This window comes from Anguilla rostrata, chromosome 13 (assembly GCF_018555375.3).
Source record: "Anguilla rostrata isolate EN2019 chromosome 13, ASM1855537v3, whole genome shotgun sequence".
Classification (NCBI taxonomy): Eukaryota; Metazoa; Chordata; class Actinopteri; order Anguilliformes; family Anguillidae; genus Anguilla; species Anguilla rostrata.
The window spans coordinates 11,689,588-11,715,058 of record NC_057945.1 but is presented as its reverse complement, the minus strand read 5'-3'; the positions used below and the strand labels follow the sequence as shown (position 1 = coordinate 11,715,058).

Sequence of the window (25,471 nt, the reverse complement as noted above, 5' to 3'; positions counted from 1 at the left end):
TATACTTTCAAGTCCTTCATTTGCATTGAATTGTCCGGGGGTCAGGTGTTAACCCCTGCCGGATTGGTTCCAAGACACTCTTGTTACCTCTAGAACCAGCCGGACATGATCTCCAGTACACAAACCCGCAACATCATCTGTGTGTTCTCGAGCGGAGTGTTGTGCTTGTGCGTATGTAAGGAGAATGGCGTTCCCTCAGTGCTGATGGTGTCCCTCTCCGCAGGACCCCCCTGATGCTGGCGGTGCTGGGCCGCCACGCTGACTGTGTGCGCCTCCTGCTGGAGGAGGGAGCCCTGCCTGACGCGCAGGACCGAAGGGGCAGGACTGCTCTGCACCGGGGGGTGAGTCACCACCGCGCACAACCGAAATACGGCTGAGTAAGGTCGCACCTGCAGACCTGGTCATGAGTATCTGTAAATATACGGCTGGAGAATAGGGTGTAGTGTTGGTGTGCGAAAGGGGGTGGAGGGGTGGAGGGTGGGGTGTGATGTGTACGGGTGTAGAATTGTATGGGTAGAGTGTGCGGTGTGGAGTGTGTGTAGTATGTGTGGTTGTTGCATTTGCTGGGTATAGTGTGCGGTGGGGAGGGGTGTAGTGTGTGGGTGTAGTATATATTGTGGGGAGTGTAGTAGTGGTGAGTGGCAGTGGAGGTGCATGTGGTGTGTATGTGGTGGAGGTGTAGTGGGTTAGTATATTGGGTGTAGTATGTGGTGGGGAGGGGTGTAGTGTGTGGGTGTAGTATATATTGGGTGTAGTATGTGGTGGGGAGGGGTGTAGTGTACGGTGAGGAGTGGTATGGTCCAGACCACCCCCACGCTTGCGCCTGACTGTGCGGTGGCTGCAGGTGGTGATGGGGTGTGAGGTCAGCGTTTCGGCCCTGCTGGAGAGCCACGCCTCCGCGCTCACCCAGGACCTCCAGGGTCGCACCCCCCTCCACCTGGCGGCGTCCTGGACGCTGACACTGGGGAACTGCTCTGCCACGGCTCGGCCCACCGTCCTGCAGGACTACAGGGACACCGCGACTGGCCCTCAGTGAGCCCCTCGGATCAGTGCAGATGGAGTCTCTTGTCGAATTGTTCCGGATGTTTCGGTTCTGCATCGCCCATTCCCCTCTGAGTGAATGGATTTGTTTGCATTTCTTCTTTCACCTCAGGGCATGAAGACTGTTTGGAAGTCTTACTTGCATAACCATTAGTATCCGGAGTAACCTTTCACCCCTTGCACTGGCCTGTGAGTAACTGTGCTGTGACTTGTTTGTGATACTGTGCTCTATGATAACTTTCGTCGAGGTCTATGAGAACTTGTCATGAGAACTCTTCTGTAACATGTGTTCGGAGTAACTGTTGCTCCTTGAGTAACTCTGTTCTGTGACTGTGTCCTATGAGTAACTATGCTCCATGAGTAACTCTGTGCTGTGACTGTGTTCTGTGAGCAACTGTGCTCTGTGAGCAGCTCTGTGCCGTAACTCTGTGTTCTCTGTGTAACTCTGTCCTGTGCTGTGTGCCATTCAGCTGTTTCTGTTGAAATTGACTTGATGGTTTGCGCCGTGAACCTTGGTCCTCTTAGAGATGCACCGTATAGCAGAGATGTTGTAGTTGTGTGAGGTACACACTCTCTCTGTCTCTGTGTAACAGGATTAATGGCCATAGTGGGGCAGCAGAGCTGCTGCTGGAGTTGGGGGGCTCTCCACTGCTGAGCATCAGAGACGCTAAGGGGAGGTGAGCTTGTCACTGCCGACAGTATTTACTGCATACAGTCCTCTGCGTTCACTGCACAATCACCTCTGTGTTTACTGCCCAAACACCACTGCCTTTACTGCAATATCACCACTGCTTGTATTGTACATAGTCGCCACCACATTTACTGCACGCAGTATCTGAACAAATCCTTATTCTGTGCGCGAACCTTGCCCTATGCTATAATTCGTCTGGATTAACTAAGACTTGCGATTCGATTGAGGGGAAAGCAACACCGTGGCAACCAATCTCATAAAAATCTTCTTTATATGGAACAAATCTGCATGGACATCAAATCGAAGCATTGTTGAATACATTCATGAACCCTTCATGGATTCTTGTGTATCTTTCATGACTAACATGCATTCATGACTTGGCGACCATTACTGTGCATGTACATATGTACTGTTATACTGCTTGGGAATTGTTGATTAATTGGCTACTTGGTGCTGCTCTTTCTTGTAGATGAATATTTAATAAAACTCTTCTTCTAGATAGGTGTCTGTACGTCATACGCCATGTATGTACATAGTGAAATGCACGTACCTGTATTGAACGTACCTGCTAACCACACTTTACCGTTCGCGGTTCCCCCTGACCGTGTCCTGCCGCGCTGTCGCCCGTCTGCTCGTCCGCCTCTCAGGACGCCGCTGCACGCCGCCGCCTTCGCCGGGAACGCCACCGGGCTGCAGCTGGTGCTCAGGCAGGGGTCGGAGGTCAACGCCGTGGACCTCGCCGGACGCTCCGCCCTCATGGTCGCGGCGGACCGCGGGCAGACCGCTGGCGTGGGTGAGTGAGTGGGGGGGGCCGAGAGGCGCGCGATGGCGAGGTTCGGAAATCAGACGCGCCCTGTGATTGACTATCAAACAGATTGCGACATTGTGTACGTCCTGCTTGATCGCATTTTATTGGCTGTGAGGGTAACTGATGTCATACTACTGGATGTTGCAGCAGTGCGACAGGTCTGTTACTACCACTGGGAAATTGCAATTGGCTGGAAAGGGTTAATTGTTTTAAAAAATGTTTTAAAAAGGTGTGTATAAAAACAGGTGCTGCTGTTTTCTGCAGTGACAGTGCGTGTCATCAGTGTGTCAGTAATGCTGCTGTTTTCTGCACGTGTCACAGTGTGTCATTAACAGTGTGTCAGTAATGCTGCTGTTTTCTGCACAGTGTCACAGTGTGTCATTAACAGTGTGTCAGTAATGCTGCTGTTTTCTGCAGTGACGCAGTGTGTCATTAACAGTGTGTCAGTAATGCTGCTGTTTTCTGCAGTGACACAGTGTGTCAGTAATGCTGCTGTTTTCTGCAGTGTCACAGTGTGTCATTAACAGTGTGTCAGTAATGCTGCTGTTTTCTGCAGTGTCACAGTGTGTCATTAACAGTGTGTCAGTAATGCTGCTGTTTTCTGCAGTGTCACAGTGTGTCATTAACAGTGTGTCAGTAATGCTGCTGTTTTCTTGGTGGGGTCAGATATGCTGCTGCACAGAGGAAAGGCCGACCTGACGCTGCTGGATGTGAACAACAACACAGCCCTGCACCTGGCCTGCAACAAGGTGTGTGTGTGTGTGTGCGCGTGCGCGTGCGTGTGCGTGCGTGCGTGCGTGCGTGTGTGTGTGTGCGCGTCTTTTTGTTAAGGTAATGACTGAGTGTGACAGAAATAATTGTGTTTTTTAAGCCTTCGCCCCAGTGTTCACCGTCCCCCTGACTATGAGGAAGCGAGTGAAAGTCTTTTGAAGGGAAATTGTAAATGTAGAAAATTGCCCAAACCTTGTCTGCTGATTCATGTTCATTATCTATTTAACATAGAGAACAGTTGTCTGTTACTTTAATCAATACTCCTGCGTAAATGGCGGCGAGAACCTGGTGTGTCATTTTGTGTCATTTGCGTGTGTTTCTGTGTGTGTCCTTTTGTGTAATTTGTGTGTGTTTCTGTGCAGGGTCATGAGATGTGTGCCCTGCTTATTCTGGATGAGATTGAAGACCTGTCACTCATCAATGCCACAAACAGTGCTCTGCAAATGTGAGTCCTGGGGTGGTCTTAACTGGGTGATGGTTTACAAATTTATGGTTCCATAAGTCTGTGATGATCATACAGTGTAGAATAGTAAAGTTTATGTGTACGTGCGTGCGTGTTTTGAGTCTGTTTGTGTGGACTAGCAGGGTCGTGTGCCGGCTGTGTGTAGGCCATGCGTGTGCAGGCCGTGTGTGTGTGTGTGTGTGTCTGTGTCCAGGCCATATGTGTGTGTGTGTGTGTGTGTGCATGTGTGTGTGTGTGTGCGCATGTGTCTGTGTCCAGGCGGTATGTGTGTGTGCAGGCCGCGTGTGTGTAGGCCATGTCTTACGGGGCCTCCCTCCCTCCGTTCCCCTGCAGGCCCCTGCACATGGCGGCCAGGAAGGGCCTGGCCACGGTGGTGCAGGTGCTGCTGAGCCGCGGTGCCACAGTGCTGGCTGTGGATGAGAAGGGTGAGGCACATTAACACGTATAAACCCTCTATTAGCCATTTACAGACAGGGTTACAAAGAACAGCCACTGCCTACATACCAAAGTACCCGCTTATAAACATTAAACACTGACAGATATAGATGTATAAGCTATACACTAGGGATGCAGTGCTTCACAAAACTCTTAGGTTAGGTGCGGTTCACGGTTTGGGTGTCACAGTTTTGGTTCGGTATGTACGTTTTTGGTAAAGCAGAGGAAAAAAGTGCCAGTGCCAATCAAATTTTCATTTAAGACTGTTATTAAAATGGTTATCCAAATGTAATCAGTTTGTTATCAGTAGCCTCGGTATATTGACATGTGTTATGGAGACTGAAGCGCTGCTTAGAGGATTAGGTCCGATCATTCTGAATTTTTATATTAAGCACAGCATGCAACATGTAAAATTTTGACTGTAACAAAGTGTGTTTTTGCATATCTCTTGATTCCCCAGGCCACACCCCTGCCCTGGCCTGTGCGCCCAATCAGGACGTGGCAGACTGCCTGGCCCTCATCCTCTCCACCATGAGGCCTTTTCCTCCCAAAGAGCCCGCTGGCGCCCCCTTCAGCCTGGGCCTGCTGAAGCCCTGCGGCATCGCGGCCGGCTGCGGGCCCCTGCCCAACGGCGCCCTGGGCCACGCCTACGCCAAGGACCGGCCCGGCGCCGTCGGCCTGGACGGCTGCTTCTCCGAGTGACCCCGCCCCTCGTTCGCACGCGGCCGTGAGCGGGAAGTCGTACGTGTTCGCGTGCGTCCGAGTATCTCTCAAAGGTGCAGTCAAACCCATATGCAGTTATGAGCCTCTCCTCCTCGTACACGAGCTCTCTCTTCCACCTCCGCGTGCTCCGCCCACCGAGCGCAGCCCTAGGAGAAGCTCCGCCCATCGAGCGCAGCCATGCGCAGCCCTGGGAGAAGCTGCTCCTCAGGCCTTCAACACTATTCACCAAAATTCATTCCGTCCCTCAGCAGTTTGGTTTGTAGCTTTTCATTTGGTTATAGGGCCTTAGCTATTTATTTTTAACTTGTAGAATTAAAAAATAAATAGAATAGAATGTCAGAGGAAAACTATATCTGTAAATGCACCTTGTGTATTTTAAACCTGGAAAAGCAATGAGCACTAAATGGAAAAGTAAACACGAGGGGCAGAGGTAGCAAGCCCAGGTGCAGTAGCACTGTAAGCACACCGGGGGCATCGCTGAGACGGATCCAAGCAGGCCGTGTGGTTGAAAGGAAGGCCAGTGCCTCGGAGGGCAGAGATGGAGAGAGCTGTGGCTGAAATGGGTTTGACTGTACCGCAGAGGGAAGGGGTGCAGAGAAACCCTCATTTTAAGTACAGGTAACACCCTCAGAAACACGCCTAACAGCTTGAGCGACGTGAACTAAAGAAACCATTTCTTATCGGTAATAAGCAATCTGATTGTATTGAGCAGTTATGAGATTAGGAGATAACGGATGATTTATATGCTAAATGTACAGTTTTTTTGTGTTTATGTGGGGCTCCAATTTTGCACAATGTCAGGGAAAAACAATCAGAAACAAAAAGGAAAAAAAAAACTACAATTCTGCCAATGAGCTGTTGTTTATCAAGCATTTATGGAAGGGAGGGGTAAGCCTGAAAGATGCAATGGCGGCTTCCCCCTCCCTCCCTGTTAACCCTGCAGAGAAGCAGGGGATTGTGGGTAGGGAGGACTGCGCTCCAATACCTCTCAGATTACATGGCAGGTGAAATCGCCTTGATTTTCCTGCTCACTCCTGGAGCTCAGCCAAGGTTATGGATGAAGGAGGGTTTTCTTTTTTTCTTTTTTTATTTATTTTGCAGCGTATGTGTTTTTATGACACTTTCAGTTTTGTTTTTTTTTACAGCTTTGTGCCTATGAAATACCGCTAATTTTGGGGAGGAACACCCTATCGCCCCTTGCACACACAGACACCACCTTGATTCCTTTTGAAAGGGTGATTCTTCTTTTTTTTTCTTTTTTTTTTTTTTTTTAAAAGAGAGCAATACTAGATTTTTTTTAAGGAAGCGCTATTAACTTGAACAGTTTAAGAAAGACAGGAAGCTCACATGCTGCCACCAAACCTGGGGTGAGGGGAGGAGTCCACAAGTGTACCAACACGTACCTCTGGAACTTTAATATGGCTGTGAACTTTTCCACAAAATTTGTGTACACCATTTCAGAGTTTCATGAACGATGGTTGTACGATCCATACGAATTTGTGGAGCTCAGCATTTTTTTTTGCACTTTTCTTCTATATGAGGAAAAAACTATTAGCTGCTGAAATCTGCTGCCTTTTTTGCACGTTTGTCCTTACAGTTTGCATCAGTGCAGTCCATTTTTTTGTTGTTCTGAAAATTTCACTCTGAATTTTTTGTTGAAACTTTCAGACCAAGTGTTGTTTTGTGTGTCCATGGGACTTCTTTATTTGTGTATCTTTACTTTTTCTCAGCAAGGGAGTATTTAAAATTGAGTTAAGATCTTAAACTGCAATACACTCACTGTTAAATTTACCAAAGGTAACATATTAATACTATGCTTTTTAAATGCCTTTCTTTAAGACAGCCAGCCATACTAGATGTTGAAACGCAACCCCTCCCCCCTCCCCCCCCATTATGTTCTTGTCGATGTATAACAACTAGCATGTAATGCGGAATCCCGTTTGAGACGTGGAGCTCTGAATATCTTTGATCAGCGATCTCTAAGAATGTAACAATCCGCTGTCGTAAGCAGCATCCAAAGAAACGGCCGTGCTCGTGTTCTTCTATCTTTTCGTTTCTAAGTGAAAATTTGGCATTCGCCCTTTCCTTTCCTGGGGACGAATTAACTGCACATTAACTTGGGTATCGCAATGTCATTTCATAACCGCGGGAGTAGGCAGCCAGATGTGCTCACGCAGCTACGCCGTCCGCCTGGCCGCGTTTCCTACGGCATCCAGCAAAAAAAACCAAATCTGCCAAAGTCTTCACAGCCGAGCACACGAGTGACAGTTACAGATACCTCGCAGTCGCGCAGAATTTTCTGCTAATGCATGTGTATGCTACGGTATACTCAAAATAGCCTATTTCACTGTGTCTCGCGTGTTGAAGGGATAACGTTTTAAGATAAAAAGAATCTGAGGACATTTCATACCCTTAGCCAACTTTAATGGCTTGTCCTATAACACTTTCTACGAATGGTCCTTTATATAAGAGCTATACAGGTCATTCATAAGCACTACCTACCTTACTCCACTAAGGCGCCTCTATTTTAAAAACTGACTGGCAAACTGGTAGGTTGTTATGGGTGCGTTAATGCGGTTCTCAGTCTATGTCAAAAGTCAACATGCTGAATTTTCATGTAGTAACATAACCTGACATGTACCCTTTTTCAGTTGTTGACATAAGCGCATATGAATGCTTATAGCGTGCTTAAGGTGGTATGTACTGCTTGTGACATAGTTGTATAGCTCTTATGAATGAACATCACTAGGAATTATTATCGCATTTCCTGTCTGAAATGACTTGCCTTAACTGTGACAAGCTTCAGTGGCTGGCCTGCCAAATTATCGGAGTGAATTCCAGTTGGTAAACAGTGGTGTGAATATCGCAGAGGTCTTACAAGGCACAGTCTAGCTTCAAATCCTGGAACCCATCTGCATTTCAGATGGCGCACAGAAGTGCTTTGCTCTGCACTATGCATCAGTTCAGAGCATAGAGGTTTTTTGTTTTCACATTTTGTTCGACACTGATGAGCTTTACATTTAAAAACAACGTAATGACCTCGCACAAGGCAGTTCCGGAAGCCTGTCGAGCTCGAAGCTTGCTCTGTGTATCTTTATCACCGCACACATAAAATGCCTAGACATCATGCGATCTTTATGAAGCTTCTTCTCAGTTGATCCTTGTCCGGCTCCTTACCTTATTGCCCCTCTTTGAGTCTTCCTACATGCTAATGCTAACGCTGTGCTTATACCATGAGAGACCTCAGTCCTGTCAACCACATCCAAAGCCACCCCTGAGATCTGAGTTGCTCAATGGACGCGCACATTTTTCGGGTTCGTGTTCAGGCTTTTTTTTGTCTACTGAACAAAGCAAATTAGCAAACCATTAGTCTTTTGCACATGCTCAGTAATTGTTTATTGGCAGTGTGTCAGCATTGTGTTGCACGACAGCAGAGCCCATTGTTCCTCTTGGATATATGTTGAGTTGTAAACGAAAGAAGGTCCCAGCAACAGTTGAGTTCAAGTGTTGGCTTTCGTATATAACTTGACGGCGTATTAAATCTTGAGGATCGTTTAAGGGCGCTTGCGATCCTTCGGCTCAACTGTAAATGTGTAGAGCAGCCGTCGTTCCTCATCTTTCGCGAACTCAAGTTGTTGAGGCTGTCTCCATGCTGCTGTTCAGCTCTGTCATTCAAAAGCTATTTCTCAGAATGAACTGCCAATGAAAGCTGCTGGAAATGCATCTTAAAGGCTTCTATTGTGCGCCTGTCTTGGAGCACTTACACTGGGTGACTGTAGTATACTTTATTACTCCCATAGAAGGAGAAATTTTTTTTTTTTGTTTGTTTGGTCATCTTTGTCCAACAATGCAGTCAATGTTTCTCATCTAGTATGGCTCACATAGTTGGTTTTAAGTACTCATAATGTCTTTGAACACCAAGGAAATTATTTCCAACTCCCATATTGTTTTGAAACCTTTTTGTTTTTGTTAATTTTGCATTTTCTTTTGAAATGACAATCAGAATTGTAAGGGCTTTTTATTTTGTTAGTGAACCTTTCGAATTTTGTAAAATGACTCTCCAGTATTCAACAACTGACCAAATTCACTGGATTTTGAGGAATCGGTGGCAAGCATATGTGCTTCTTACTTTCATTTCAAGAAAAAAAAAATTTATGCATCTCCAGGCAACTACACTCGGTTACGGTTCATTTGCACAAGCAGTACATCTGATCTGTAAGCTGTTCCTCAGTGGCAACTGCTTCATTTATTAGAAGCAGAACTTGTTGCAGTCTGCGTGCCTAGAATTGTTCTCTTTTAAGAATTTCATATGCAACAGCACATCTCCTTGTGTGTTAATAGCAAGCATAGAAGGATGGGAATGCAGACAGAGATTGCCGGTTGGTTCCCTGGTCCATTCAGCTTATAGGGCTTAGAAGGAACCATTTGGGGGGGGGGGATAGCGAAGCTTAAATTTCACACTTGTGTGGCCAGAACTACTATTTTGGCAATGTCCCTAACATGGAATTGTAAAGCCTTAATGAGAAAATATTAATAGCGATAAGTTATGAAGGAACGACAGTTGCCAAAAACCACTCTCGTTGCTATTCCCCTGTGTTGGTACTAAATAGGCTGAATGTGATTTGTATGAACTTACCTGCTCTATGATGTCATAGGGGGAGGGGGGTAGGCAAGCAAGATGACATCACAGTAATAATGAAGCCATTCCACTGGAGTTCTTGTCGAGGGAGGAGTTAAATCTGTTTTGATAAAGTTAAACCATCCCATCCATGTCCCCCTCCCCCGTTTTGCTTCTGTGTATTTCGATCTTATGACTATGTGCTGGCTGTTGTAAAATTGCAGTTATAAAATGCTCCTATTATTGGACCACAGTTTAGTTTTGGCTGGGAGGAGCTGGAGGTGTTCCCTTGAAGCCAAACAAAGGCGATTAGGGTGAAGAGAGAGAGCGAGAGAGAGCCCGAAATGGGGCGAGGGTGAGGGAGGGGTGGGTTTGTCCCATTCCTCCTCTTTGTTTACATAGCTCATATCGGTTTGCATTGATTCAGGACCCACAGAAAGGCTGCTGCTTTTTTACATGCAAATGGAAACGCTACGAGAAGAGTTCCTCTCGACCCTGATCCAAAGCACTTAAAGTAAGCACTTTTATGCATTTAATATTTATATACGTGTCCACACGTATGTAGGTATTAAACTTTCGATGACAGTTTCAGTTTCTCGAGCGGAAGGGTGGCGCGTAAACGTATCTGAGAGGACGGGGAGGGTGGAATTGGAGACTGGACGAAAGGAAGCCCTGGAACCGTAGATGTGCGTTTCCGCACACACGCGTGTGCACGCTTCCGTGCGCCTGCACGTGTAGCACAAACACGCTTCACGTCCGAGTGAATTTGCACTGCCATTCATTTTATTAGTTGCCAAAAAAAAAAAGAATAAATAAATAACATTTGATAAGGTTAACATTAATAAGACTGAAAAGTTAACATCCGAGCCATGTGAGTGAATTGCTCACGAGTGAATGTACGATCTGGTCCATGCGGGGGGTTCGGGTTTAGAGATCAGGGCCTGTATTCAAAAAGTGTCTATGTAAAAGCGCTGATCCAGGATCAGTCTTACCTTTCAGTCCATAATATTAATACAGGCCCAATTATCATTTTGACTGGAAATGAAAGTATTTTTGTTTTTGTGTTTTATTTTTTTGGGGAGGGGGGGGGGGGCTGTTGGGTCAGAGCCATCTTCTCATTGGAACTTCAAACAGTGAAGCCAATGAGGATATTCCTAATGTACACTGCCTCCATCCTGTCAGTGCAATCGATACACTATGCAGTCTTAGTGACACGTCCGATCTTTCAATACATGATGAAACAAAACAAGAGCACCGAAAAGGACAGTTCACTTTCTATGGTTTTTCATTTTATTTTACAGCATGTTGTGTTTGGCTCAGAAAGTTTTTACAGTATGTGTAATGAAGGATATATTAGAATGATGTTTGGAGGGGTTTCTAATGACCTGCTGGATTTACAATGGCAGGTATAGGGGCATTCGGAGGTCAAAAGCAAGAAAACACACTTCTGATCCAAAGCAGCTTGTACTACCCCATTATATTGCATCCATTATCAAGCTGTACACATGAACGCGTTAATATTATGTCGATTATAAACCTTAATATCAGTTTTTATATCTTGCTGGCGCCTCTTTCCGTGAACGCAGTAGTCTCAGGTTGCTTGTGCCATAGGAAATTGTTCCAACTGATAATTATATTAAATGCAATTTTTTTAAACTATAGGATTAAACACATTCACAACCTTGGGAGGCATAACGTTGCTGTACAAGGTGCTTTGGAGTAGTCTGAATTGTAATTTCTTGGCTTTACCAGTGTTTATGCTCTACATGTGAAGTTGTTGGTAACTGTGGTATGATTTCCATTACCAGAGTTTGGCCCCTGCTTCTTCATAACGTATCATCACATGCGCATGCAACAAAGGAATTATTTGGTTATTTGGCAGAACAGGCAGGTGCCGCATGGTCTACCATTGAATGCTGTGAAATCTCAAATATAGAAATTTAAAAATGTAAATCTGAAAGAAATGGACAGGTGTGCACCAGCTATACAATTCTCTAATTTTCCCCCAACGAAGTGCAGTTGGGGCAACCAAGATCTTTCACTGGAGATTTTGGCTTTAGCAAATTTAGGCTGTTGCCACAGTATAGCGACCGTGCAGAAGATAATGGAAGACTTTATTGCCCGATGTTTGGAAATGCTTGGTAACGGAAAGCAATACAGTGTGTAGCGTGGCCGGTACGCAGTGAAGTTTATATATTGCACTAATGTGAAAAGTGTTACGTAAAGAGCCAGGAAAAGGACGGTTAAGACCGATGGAAGACCGGGTTCAGCGGAACAGGTGGCGGTTACGGCACGATTTTTAGCACGTCGTCTCTGCGCGTAGCGGGATGTCTACGAGCCCCGCGCGAGCTTCGCGAACAGCTGGTTCGACTTCTTCACAGCCGAAGGAAGAAAGCTAATGAGAGCGGATGTTATGCAAAGTGAAATTCATGTGCGATGTAGTGTCATGTTGAATTAACGGTGCTTGCTTTCTGGGAGAAATCAATTGTGATTCTTCATACGAACATTTAACACAAACTGTAAAGCGATTCTGAACTGCAGCAGATTCCACGGGAGTGCTTGCCATAGGCTCTCACTGCAGGTTAGGAAAATGTGGGTAGGGGGGGTGGTGGGGAGGGGTGGGGGTATTTCGTACGCGCTAGGTATTTGCTGATGTTGTTGTCATGGCTATTATAATATATATGTAACAAAGGTAGAGTGGCTATGCTGGGCTGCTGGGAGAATTTTACATTTACCTCTATGGACACCCGTGTCCCCGTTACTTGAAAAAACACACGTTTAAGGCAATAGAAGAATAAATTACATTATATTTTTATTTCCCTGTGGAGCATTTGCCTTAATCTAGGGTACAACTGTCACACTTACTCAAGACAAGCAAAAACTGACTTTTCTATCTTTAATTTGTGTTGGGTGCACTGCGTCTTCAGTATACAGTACAATGTTACATGCTGGTTGCGGCTGAGTTTATCAGATTTTTTGGCACACAATTTATGGTTGCAATGTAATACATTGTGACACAAAATACACCCTATGTACTCTAAACTTTATCTTGTAGCAGTTTACCTGATTGCATAGATGCCATATACTTCACCAAAATTTTCTTTATCAAACTTGAACTATTTTGGGTGAAGCACATCATGCTTTACCTTCCTTCCTTTATTAACCTTTTCCTGCCATTTTCACAGAATACCCTTTTGTTTTCGTATTCCACACTTACGTGCTAGTGCATATTTTAGCTCTGCCCTACTTATATTGGCTCCGCCCTGTTTACTTTGGTTAATGGCTTTGTTTATAAGTTCAGTTGAATGCAGGTTTTGACTCGCCTACAGTGGCTGTTGGAAAGGGTACGTAGAGCCGTACGCGCCTGTAGTGCATTGGTGCTTGGTTATTCGCTCGTATCACGAGGCCTTTTTTAAAAAAACTAGGCATGGGGCTATTAGTTTACACTGAAGTGGGACTAAATCTTTTGGTTTTTCAATCAGTATGACTTGATGGTAAAATAACTTTGGTTTTCCACTGGGGGGAGTCTACAAGAGAATATATTTTCTGTTTCTTTCTTTTAAGAACCAATGCTAGACACAGTCCTTCGGTTACTTTTTTCATTTCATAGTTTTTATTTAGTGCATTTGGAGTAAATTAACATTTTTTATCATTAGTGGCATGTTAACGAGCTTAACTATAGATTTTCGGGGCCAACCCCATCTGCTGTGCCAGGAGTTGCATTTGAAAGCCCCTGTGTGAGAGGGAGTTTGGTGGAGAATCGCAGGGGAAAGAGAGAGGAGGTCGTGGTAGGAGGAGAAGCTGCATAATAGAGACCGAGTGGACTGTCCACCATTACAGGCCACGCCCCAGCAGTGCGAGCCTGTCACCCTGAGCGCGTCACACCGTAGACTTTTAACCAGCTGAAGGTTTCATTAGGACAACCCCACATATCCTCCTACCATTCTCTGTAGAAAAATGTAGAAAAACTGGAAACGCTGGCGTCTGTGTTTACCGTACGGGCTGTCGGCAGACCTTAGACACCTTACCTCATTCCCAGCAGAGGCTCTTCCCATCTCCGATGGAGTCTGCACTGCGCCTTAGCCCATATCGGTTGTGTCGTGTGACTTGTTATATGCTGCACAGATGGGCGTGTTTTCTTTATTTTTCACTTGCCTCTGATTCCAGCTGTGGCTCCATATCAAATGCACAGATGCACAGCACTGAAAAATCCAAACGTGATTGGATAAATCTACATGTCCAAAAAAAAAAACGATGTATTTGCGATGCTTTCCGTCAGTTCTTCGTATTCCCTGCTGCGGTTCAGCTTGAAAGTGTCAAAGAAAGGCGTAACGTAAGCAATTTAATTAACTCACCTATACAATGTACAATATCTTACTTAAAAATAGCTATGCAGAAATTCTTTATCCAAATTAGTGTAGCACGTGAATCATACCATTGGTTCGTTGTATTTTTATGGTGAGCCTTGAGCCAGCTGATTGACAGCCTTGCAGGATTTTAACAGAAGGGATTACCCATTCATTTCACCCCCCAGTCTCCTTGTATATACACTTCAGTTTCAATCAAACGTAAGGGAAAGGACGTCAGTTCTCCTAACAGCCTTCAGTCCGCTGACAATGTGTTTTTTAAAAACCTCGAGCGATGATGAGTGCATGATTGTGCCTTTCCAATTCGTCGTGTTTTGAGCATGCAGGTCAGTACGTTGTCATTTTCCTCTGAGCACGTTTCTCCCGAGACGTGGCAGAAAAAAGCAGTCAAAGCATTTTCATTTTTTGGACGTAACGCGAGTGTTTTGGATGGCAAACGCATGTTGCAGTGAGACTATTTTCAAAAATATATTTTCTTTTATTTTTAATGAATGTCCCTTATAGTGTAGCCTTCAGCATAGTAGAATATTATGGCTTTTGAGATTAAGACCAGAGACTCATGTCCGCTACAGGGGACTAACACGACTTGCTGGGTCTTAAGATGATAATCAAGCTTCTCTCTAGTGTTTGTTTTTAATGCTTTTTTGTTGGCATAAAATTTAAAAAAAATTGTATGAAAGATAAGAGACTTTGCTGTCTCTGAAACAAGATTTGCAATATATATTTAGGATATATACTGTGTTGTTCTTGAAGGGAGATGAGTAGGAGTAAATAGTCCACACATTGAGAAGTGACTTAACTATCGTAGTTTTCATTTCAGGAATGTCAATACTGATCACTTTTGAGTCCATGAGAATTAATGTCAAAAAACAGAAATGCCTAAATACAGCTGTAATCCTAATGCTGTGGTCAGCTATTGCCACAAATTGTTTGCATATTAAAGTTAACTATTTTAAACGTCCCTACATCTATTTTTGAAGACCTAAACCACCCAGCAGATTTGGATGGATTGTATTAGAATGTAGATGAGCTTTAACATTAAGTGATATTGGCATTATCAGTCATTTAGATGTTAAACAAGTGTTTGAAGAATGAAAGATATCTATACCAGAAGGCAACTGGATGCTTATGGGTGTAGTACTATTGTACGTAGAAATACTGTGTTGTTCATTGGCGGTGCTTTGTATTGTTGTTTTTGTGGTGTTGTGTTTTCAAAGTATGTAGTTACTATACTGTAATTGTTTTGGTTGTCTTGATGTTTTTAGGAACATGACGTGATTTTCTTCCCTTGCTCATGTTGCAAGGGTTCTTTAAACGTTAAACCATGCACTAATTTCCCTTTCTTCCCTCAAAAACTCATCGGTTAAAAGAATATTTGTTTTTATGCACATCTAAATCTAAAGTAGAATCTTACCGTCTGTGTTTATTGAAAATGGGAGTGCAGCAGTCCTCCTCCCTGCCTTACGTCTTTAAATCCCAAGTGCAGAGAATGTCAGAGTCTTGTAGTACATTCTCGTCTGATTACGAATAAAACGTTTGACTGATCACGTTTAGAAGTCTGAGATAAGCTTCCAGATAGCCAATGCTCTTCATTTGTTGGAAATACTTGACAAATACTATGACTTTCCTTTCCCCTCTCAACAATTCAAGAATTTTAATTGGCCAAAACTGTAATTTTTTAATCAGCTATTACGTGAGTTTTGTAAATTGCATTTAGTGATTACTGAGTTGCTGAGTAAAATTTATTTTGTGGGGGAAAAAAAAAACCTAAATATTTGCATGTATTAGTGAAATCAAAAAAGGACAAACTTTGATTGAATATAGGCCTTAGTCAAACTGTAAGCACACATTAAAAAAATAAAAGATTTTTCCTGAAAAAAATTAACGTTGTAGACAATGTATGAAAGTCCAAAAATAACCACACATTTCTAGTTATGCCAAGAAAATTCTCTTCCAAATCACAGCAATTAGTGAGCTGTTTGCTGCTGTGGCAGTTTCTTCCAGCAAATGTGTTGTGATGACACTATATCACTATTTAAAAGGCACAATTATTGAATGAGTGCTAATTAGCTTTCCCCCATCAGATTAGTCTCTTGGGCTGAACTGTGCAGCTTTCACTCCTATAATAAAGTAGGCTAGTTGAGCATTGCCATCCCATGGGCACCATTTTTCATTTGAGCGAGTATGAGTGGGCCTCGTTTAGCATTACTTACATGGCTGATTGGGTTCAAGGGCCTACTGCTCGGTTGATCGCCTATGTATGCAGTGTTGGTGAACTTCCTAGCTAGCATCCTGAAATGTCAGGACTTGACGATTTGCAGCTGATCACAGGTCGAGTCGCTTCACTCTTCTACTTGGGATCATTGCCCCCTTCTGTTCTGAGAATTATTTTACAAAAGCTAAGCATGAGCTTTTAAGCTATCACAGTGGCTGTGTCTTAGGCAACTTGCCAGCTATTAGCAGGACAGACTTGAGTATGTATAGTGTGTGTCTATTTAGACTTGCAGTGTATCTAAGAACTTGTGTGACTTCTCTAGGGGTGAGTATGCATGCAGTTATCTTTCTTGGGACTGTAGCAGGTCATTTAGCTCTTAATGGATACATGACATTTGTGGTATTTACTGGTATAAATGTTTGTAGAAATTTGATGTGAGTAATTGTAACCATCTCTTTGATAATGAAAAAACTGTTTTGGTGCCTCCTGTATGGATTCATTTTAATACGATTAGTTGGGACCATTAAATCTACAGGCTTTGGAAAACATTTGGCCTTAATTGGCTTAAGAAAGCCTTTAATTTTTTAAATATAGGAACACGTTGAATTAAGTTTGATACGACCTGTGGTGGCATACTGGTTCCAAACCCACCACAAACCGGTTGCTGTAGTATAGTCAAAGATATTGCATTGTATAAGCAGGGACAATAGACAAACTGTATGGCTGGTCTAAAAATAAGAAAATGTGAATTGCTTATAGCATAGATGGCACTCCTATGCTATGCTATAAATAGTGTTCCTATCGCACCTTATTTATAAATAACTTGGGTTTGATTCGGAATTTGCGTGAACAGTGAACATGCGTACAGTGATATTTGTGGGCGTTTCTTTTTTGGTGGAAAGTTTTGAGATCGCACTTGTAGCAAAACGGCTGATGTTCAGTTAACTAATCTGAGATCAGTGCTGGAGTGTGTCTGCATTCATGGGAGATGGGAGAGGTGCTTCATGAAACCCAACGTGGAGGGAGCTACCATGTGCCATCAGCAGCTCTCCAATCAATGTGCTCCTCTACAGAAAGAAGACTTCTGATTGGATGACACAGGTTGGTCGTTGACAGCGTGTAATGGCCCCGGCCATGGTGAGGCCTCACAGCCTGTGGTGCTGAGAGCCGTGTGCCAGCCGGAAAGGGCTTCTCTTCCGCCCCCTACAGGCAGAACATCATTGTGAAGATGTTAGTGTTAGGATTTGAAGGATAGAAGAGCAGGAGAACAGTGAATAGTTGAGACACTTTCCCCCTGTTGTTCGTAATGGGGCCGTCTCACTGAGAGGAAAACCAGTGGTGAGTTTTTGTACCTCTGTCTAGTGCGTGCATTTGTGTCTGGATTTACTTCATAGACATCAGCAAATAATCCTTCTCTGTCACTTCTAGGATAGAGCATTACCTCTCTGTTCCCTGTCATTTCGTTCTGAAATCTGACCATTTGAATGACCAGTCAGAACACCAACACCTCATTTTCTTCTGTAAACCCACTATCATAAATGGAATTATGAATATCATTATTGTTCTATGTTGTACTTCCTACCTCTGTAATTTACAGGTCTCTGATATCAACATTTCAGGTGCAAAATTATAAAAATGAATATATAATTTGCCATCATAGTGGGAGGAAATGTGCTAGGTTTGTGGGTATTTACTTGGAACATACAAACAAGTATGTGTGCATGTGCGTGTGTGTGAGAGGGAGAGAGAGCTAAACTTATGTTAACCAGTAAGCTCCTTTTAAAGTTTGACGTTTGCCTGTACGTTACATTTAACTGTGGTGCACTTTGCTTCGTAACTCTCCAATGGAAAAGCACTGATGAGGTGGCAGACACACACTGAGTGTTTAAAAAAAAACAAAAAAAAAACCCTGGCGCCCTTTAATTCATCTCTGCGTTTTGCTTCGAAACATGCGCACACACTCAAGCCATATGTCTAAAATCAAGTTTACAAGCTCTCGTAGTCTACGATTCTCTGTGAGCATGTTTTTAGTGTGTCTGGTATTGGTACAAAAGCAACAAATGAGGGTAAAAAAAAAATTAAAACAGGTGTTGTTGGGTTGGGGGTGAACTTGCTTTGTATGAAGGGAAGTCTGACTGTGTTCAGCCTTATGTAATGGACACATTCATAAGTCCAGTTCGTATCTGCCTCCCCCGGTCTTAAGTTACCATTAGAAACAATGGGGCCAAGGTCGGAAGGTCTTCCTGGAAGACGAACCACCCCCACCCCCCCATTCATGACTTTATGTGACAATGCAATCCTGAAAGCACTTTGCCTTGTTTAAACTTTGTGTGAGCCAGTGAATGGATATTTGTTACAAAAGGATGTTATGTACATTTATTAAAAACAATAAATCATTTGACCAAAAAAAAAAAAAGAAAACCAACATTAAAGGAAATCTAAACTTACAAACCTTGGCATTCAAAACTTGATTTTATATATAATGTATGCTGCTGTCAGCTAGTCTTGTTATTCAGTATAGTGGCTTAGAATCGGTTATGTTGAAATAAAGTGCTATTGCCTAAAACCTTTTTTACTTGTAGTGTCATTTTTTTTTTTTTTTGAACCTTTTCCCCCCATTTTCCAGTCATTTGGAATGTGCAGTCGTATTCTCCACCTCCACATTGCTGCATATGTTCTCTTCTAAAATGAGTGATGTCACCATGTGGGCCTGCCCGTCAGAGTTACCAATGGCAACAGGCTGGACTCTGTGCTGGACCTTGCGGCCCTTCCACACACCGAACAGCAGGTGAGCCACACGGAAAGCCCTGCACTCTGGGCTTCTGCGCCTGCATTTCTGACCAATGCAGCTGCTGACCTTAAAAATCGGGGAGGCTACATTTTTATCTTTAAACTGATGAAGTGCCTCAGTCCAGAAGGGTTTGAGAATTCCCACCAGCTTACAGTAAGTCTGTGTCTCTTACTTGAACATCATGATAACATTCTGGGGGCGCTGCTCTAGAGTTTCCTGTCAAGATTCTCACCCGCGCTTCATCCGGGTGTCCAGCTGTGAGATTGCTCCCATCCTCCCACACTTGCTTCTGTTCCATTACATTCAGGGCACACCACTGACCAACGGACCACAGAATGCACTGATCTCAGAGACAAAATGACTTGAAACATGACTCTAGGTGCACCACTCTGCCTGTCCACGTGCCATAAAATGTACTGAGGGGGAATTAATTGGAATGATCTTTGTTTTCTCCATTCGTTTAAGGTAGGGAAATTCAAGCAGATTTATTTAAATGGCGACTGTGCGGGATTGGACATTGTAACTGCAATACATATATGCTGTAAAAAGACCCCGTGCACCCACTTTCTTTTTACATTTAGTGTTCATTAAGCCAGAAGATAAAATACATTAAAATTTTTAAGAATTTATAAACAGGAAAATAATAAAATTTCCTTTTGACAGCAGTTATGTTCTGTATGGCTCTCACTGCAAGTTTACCTCTCATTGGCAGCCTCCTGAATTGTCCTACTGCCGACTGGTCAAAATGTCAAATGCGAGATCAGCTGCACAATCACAAACACCAAATCCTCCATTTGTGTGTATTCAGATATACAGCATATAGAGGCCCCCAAGACACAGAGAAAGAATGGTTTTAATGAAAGTTGTTCCAACTGAAATTGATGGCACAACAAGTTAATTGTAGATTATTTCACAGAAAACCCCATATGAATGGAGCACTGTTAAGACATTAACCTTTAGTATTAACATTAGACATTAACATTTCTTTTAAAAAAGGAACAAATGGTGCAATAGCAAAAAAAAAAAATTCAAACATGACATCAAACAACAAATATAGTTTATAGACATGATCCTTGGGTATGTTGTTAAACTCAGTAGAACTTCATCACCTGACAGGAAAGCCTCTGGGGTTGAAGCAGGGAAATTATCCATTTGCTTAGAGGAAGAATTTCACATTTTTATATGTTTAATAAATGAGAAAGATGGCCTCTGTCCCTCTGGTTAGACTTGTGAATTGATTTCCAAAGAGTCCAAATTTAAGGTTAAAATTTGACAGTAGCTGTCCTGAACATTTTCCAGTACGTGTAGCACACAAATTTAGCAATTAATAACAGGGCACCCATTAAAACCTGTACAAAAATGCTCATAAAAGTCTTGGGACTCCATATAATCAGCCTGCCATGCTATGGCCTGGCTCCCCATTAAAATAAATGACAATTCATTTAGGCTCTGTCTGAACTCTCATAAAGAAGCCATTGGTAACAAACTATTTCTTATACAGTGCAATCACGCGAGCTTCAGTTCTTGCAATGTGGGTATCAATTTACTTGCTTGAAAGATGGATTCTCTCAGTGCAAGGTACAGAGGATCTAAATATAGCTCTATTGCACTTGCCCCAACCCGGGCCAGCATAGGCTCTGACCAGAGCTCGACCCAGAGGGCTTGTGTGATGCGGTGACGTGGCAGGGGCTATGTTGACGGAAGGATGCAGGAGTCTGTATGTGAGACGGTCTTTAGTGGCACAGATCAGTCCCCGCGTTGTGTGTTCCAGTGAGGGAGGGACCTTCCTGTTCTCCAGTTGCCAATCATCTCTTAGCAGAACGCCGGGTCTCCTTCCCGTTGCTAACGGCTGCCCCTCCTGCCCCCTGATTGGCTGCTCCCCTGCTGCCGCTGTTGCTGCCACCTCTCCCTGACTGCGGTGGATTGGTGGAGCTGCTAGGAGCTGGGGCACTTACCCCATTGCCATTGGTGGTCTCATTCACTGAGAAGAAACACAATGGGTACAATTTTACAATATATCAAGTCCTCCTGTATGACTTATGAAGCATTCAAGGGATCAGACACAGTCAACAAATTTGTAAAAAAATGAGACGTTAAATATTATTTTGTGTCAATACATAACGGGTATGTCCATACTTTTGGCCTATATAATGCAAGTGAAACCATTTTTGGGGAGTTCAGTCTGGTTATTTTTAACCTTGATATCCATGCTACAGGAATTTTAGGGTTTTTTCCCCCGAAGCACTCAAGTTTTCATCGACCCCTTTGCCAAGCAGTCTCATAGACTGCAGGCTGATTCAGGAGCCCAACTTCCGCGGTCGACGAGAGACGACTGTAGCAGAGTGAACTCACCAGTCACACTGGCAGGGGCACTACTGCTGCTGCTGTTGCTGCTGCTGCTGCTGTTGTTGCTGTTGTTGTTAATTGCGTTTCCCTGGTCATTGAGTGCCTGAGTGACAGAACAGAAGAACTGCTAATGTCCCGCAGGAGATTAACGGTCCTTTATGACAGTCTTCTCTTTCATTGAAACTCATATAATCGATAGGGCAGGAGTGTCCAATCTTACCAAAAAGGGTCCAGTGTGAGCGTGAGTTTTATTTCAGCCTAGCGCAATGACATTTGGACTATACTAACACACTAATCATGGAGGTATTCAAACACCTTCTTTAGTTAAATCAGGTGTTTAAGTACTGAGCTGACACACAAATCTGCATCCACACTGGACCTTGTCAGACAAGACTGGACAGCCCTGCATTGGCTCATTACAATGCCAGTTCCATTCATTAAAACAACAGTACAAATTAAAATGACATTAAAGATATACCATCAGCACATAAATAAAAATAAAACAAATTTAAAAAAATTAAATAAAATGTTCACCTGATCGTGGGAATCATTGTCTTTGCAGGGGATGGGTGGGACTCTTACCGTTTTGTTCACCTGAGCCAAGTACTCTGGATTTGGCTCACTGAAGTTCGGAACTTCAGAGTAGACCATACAGAACCTGAGAAGAGTCAAAACAACTATACTACCAAAGACTGCATCCTGAGCTGATACTGATAAACACAGGTCCAATGGGAACAGGGGTAGGTCACCTTTAACATGCTCCAAAACTGAGGTTCCCAAACTCGGTCCTGGGAACCCCCTGTGTATGCTGGTTCTTGTTCCAACCACAGTTGTTATCCCAGAATTTTAACAAGCTGTTAGATTTTCTTAATGAGGTGCTTTTTGTGTTTAGAAGTATTATTTACCCTCTTAAACCAGATTATGTCAGAAATAGCTATGCATGCCATGAAGAATAAAATTACCATGTTGATATTGTGCTTATTGTGCTATACTGCAATAAACAATTACACCCCAAACAAGAGCCTCACCAGGGGGTGGCACTCAGTAGTGCAGACACAACCAACAAACACACAGGACAACAGTTTAACCACCTGCAGGCCTAAGACACAAATGAAGGTGCAATTCAATGCAAAATGACATGTTCCGTCACGTAACAGTCTTTGATATCATAATGTCAGACAGAACTTACTCTCCAATCTTCTGCAGTTCACCCCCTCTCCCAGTATAAAGAGTGAGGCAACCTTTGAATACTGAGGCGTACCTGAGGAGAATCGGCAGGAGTTGAAAATGTTAACACACATTTATCCTTAACGCTTTAACCTTGACACCTTTATCCTAGACAGGTGTAAAATGCAATCGAAAGCACTCTCATAGTTTGAGCACATTTCAAGGAAGGCAATCACAAGCCACAGATCACTTCCGCAAAGGGATGTCCGGGGCCTCAGTGCATTCTGGGAAAAGAGTGACTCACCCCTTAGTGAGTCGGATGATGTCCCCCGTCTGGATAAGGCCTCCAACCTCGTCCCATACCGAGATGCTGATGCTGCCTGTCTTGTCTGCTACTTTGCAGGTCCGCACCTCATGCCCATCTTTCGTCTTAGTCACGCGTCCTTCACAGAGAACAGAGGAACACAACATGTTAACCTCAGAGTCAAGCATTCAAAGTACACATGCCAGATTATGTCTATTCTGTGACTGTGTTCTACACTCACGTGGTTGGGTCGCAAATCTAGGAGCCAATACTTTGACCACAACATAACCATTGATTAACGGCGATTTATTTCAATTTCAGTTAAGGTGCAGTTCAGTCCGGCTTCTAACTGAATCTCAAAAACATGGTCTGTTTCAGTTTGATGGTTAAATTACTTGTTTAGTCTGCCCAATCATCAATACCTTGTGCAAGGGGTAAGAAATGTACATTTTAGTTCAAACTGGGATGGATACATCTTAGTTTGCCCAAAGAGGTAAAGAGATTGGCCTGTAGACATCTACAACCTCTTTGGTTTAGCGGTTAAAATTTAGCAGGTTGGGAAGGTTCAATAGAAAGGCATAAATTACTTAAAGTAATAATCTCGAAGATTTTCATTAAAATAAATGTCTCTATCTATCTCCGAATTAGGTAACACAATGGTGATTGAGCCTATTATTATATTAATTTATATTATTATTAATATAATAATTTATGATTAAAGAACTGGGTGTCTGTGGCGACATTCCCTGGAAAAAACCACAAGCGGCGCATAGTTAGTGACGCGTTTTCCATCACCCATCAGTGGTTGGTCCGCCAGAGAGGGTAGACGGAGCTAACGCAACAGGCTCGCTCTTCAACTCACTTGTGTGTGAGCGGTGTATTGCGGTAACATTTTGCAAGGCAGTTGTTTCAAAAATATCACACAACAATCATTCACGAGAAAGACTGCAGTGTAAAGATGTTCATACCGGGCAAAAGGTGGATAAAGAACGTCTGTGGAAATTGATCATCACTAATTCTACCCCAGGTCTGCTACAGCATTTTAACCCAGCTCGGCAGTGTAAAGGCAGCTTAAGTTAGCCTAACGTTAGAAAATGAATGAGTGTGTACATAACGTTACTTTTATAACAACCATTTTTTATTCAGTAAATAGTAAGTGTTATAGTTGGCGTGGCCCAGGTGCCAACTGACGTCACACAGGCGACACTTGTTGGATCCGGTTGGATCTCCGGGAAGTGAGGTCCAAAAACACACCTACAATTACTGCTTTTCGCCATTGGTACCGCCAAAGAGAACGAAACAGAAATCTTCGAGGTTGTAACTTTAAATTATACAATTACATTAATTTAGCACACCTTATCTATTCACCTGATTAATACCACAAGTAGTGCCAGACTTGGCAACAACATAGTACCAGGGTGGCGAGTGAAGATGCAACGTAAAGCACTACAGCAGGTTAACTGGTTGTTATAATAACCAAAAAGAGGTAAAAATCCTAAATACATATACACTGCATTCACAAGAAGCCCCAAGAAGAAAAACATAAAACCTTAAAAATATAGCCTAACCAAATATCGTAAAAATACCATAACCTAAATATGTATAGAAGGTGGGAGGGGAAACAAATAGGGAGAAACCAGTGCACCTGTCTCCAGCACAATAAAGATGACGTTGAGATTTTTCAGTCCTGGCTTTATGTCTTTTACGTGGGTCTCGGTCGTCATCTTTCAGGACTTGTCTCTCTCTGCACCGATGTGCTTCTTACAACAGCAGACACCACCGCCACCAGTCCTGTAACGTACATTGCAATATTCAAATGATTTATCTACGAGTAATTAAATGTTAAATACGACAGCCCCAGGTAATCAGCCCATGATAATTACCTCCTTTTTACACGCTACCTACTATATGACACAAACGTTCATCAGATTGAGCTGTTAGCTGGTTATTGACAGCAAGTAACTTTGCATCATTCATGCAGGAGGACTCGCTTGCTAGCTATATGACATTTTATCACAACAGCTAACTTCCTATATCTCTCTGAAGACATTCAGAAAGAGTTTGCTTTAATCGGTAAATTAAGTAACTAAGGACCAGTCCCAACTACCAAACGCCCTAGCTAGCTGGTTAAGGCAGGAGCGAGAAGTTGTCTGAGCGCCAATCGACAATGTGCTTGCAGACCTAGCTAGCTAACCTGGGCAGTTCTGTGCAAATACACTGATAACGGCTACCTAACAAGTTATCGAGCTAACGTCTCATGCAACTGATATAGCTAAGAGCTACGAGCAGTTAATTAGCTAGTTAAATAGTTGCAGTCTTAGATCGTGGAAAACCACTTACATATTCGAAACAGGCAAGACTGCTGCCTACACAAGTCATCGCAACAAATAGGCTAGCTAACTAGCTTTCCCGCTAACTAACGTTAGTTAGACTTGCTCATATTACTCACAAATCCGAGGACATGTATGACGCGTAGTAAGCTACTCCAGAATTTTGTTGTCCAGTATGGACTTTAATCTTCTGATTAGTCAGAATACCTTCTGCCAAATATATATTTTCTGGTAATATTATTGTTTTTCATTAATTGTTTATTTTTCATGCAGGGTATTCTGCAGGTCGCGTCAATGCAGTCACGTCACTGTACAGCTCAATCTTAACCAACCAGAAGAGAGACGGGGCCGCGCACGTTATAGTACGTACGAGTGTAAAACTAGTAGCCAACTCGCCATAG

At 43.3% G+C, this 25,471-nt stretch overlaps 2 protein-coding genes across 5 annotated transcripts; one reads left to right on the top strand and one right to left on the bottom strand.

The window, feature by feature from the left end:
* Nucleotides 1-1,370: 1,370 nt before the first annotated feature.
* ankrd52b (ankyrin repeat domain 52b) lies at nt 1,371-6,202 on the top strand. The gene is made up of 6 exons (XM_064305388.1): nt 1,371-1,718; nt 2,380-2,525; nt 3,207-3,289; nt 3,674-3,756; nt 4,108-4,199; nt 4,670-6,202. The coding sequence occupies exons 2-6, from the start codon at nt 2,489-2,491 to the stop codon at nt 4,909-4,911; spliced, it is 537 nt and encodes a 178-aa protein (XP_064161458.1). The 5' UTR covers nt 1,371-1,718; nt 2,380-2,488; the 3' UTR covers nt 4,912-6,202.
* Nucleotides 6,203-19,758: 13,556 nt separating this feature from the next.
* nabp2 (nucleic acid binding protein 2) lies at nt 19,759-25,395 on the bottom strand. 4 transcript variants are annotated; one of them, XM_064305789.1, is made up of 7 exons: nt 25,081-25,395; nt 24,386-24,531; nt 22,741-22,879; nt 22,459-22,530; nt 21,804-21,927; nt 21,276-21,372; nt 19,759-20,904 (listed from the first exon to the last, which is right to left on the bottom strand). In XM_064305789.1, exons 2-7 carry the CDS (start codon nt 24,462-24,464, stop codon nt 20,729-20,731), a joined length of 687 nt encoding a protein of 228 aa, XP_064161859.1. In that variant the 5' UTR covers nt 24,465-24,531; nt 25,081-25,395; the 3' UTR covers nt 19,759-20,728. The 4 variants fall into 4 exon arrangements, with proteins under 4 accessions (XP_064161859.1, XP_064161857.1, XP_064161860.1 ...); XM_064305787.1 differs by having other exon boundaries at nt 25,190-25,394; XM_064305790.1 differs by having other exon boundaries at nt 21,852-21,927; nt 25,190-25,394.
* Between the last annotated feature and the right edge of the window lie 76 nt (nt 25,396-25,471).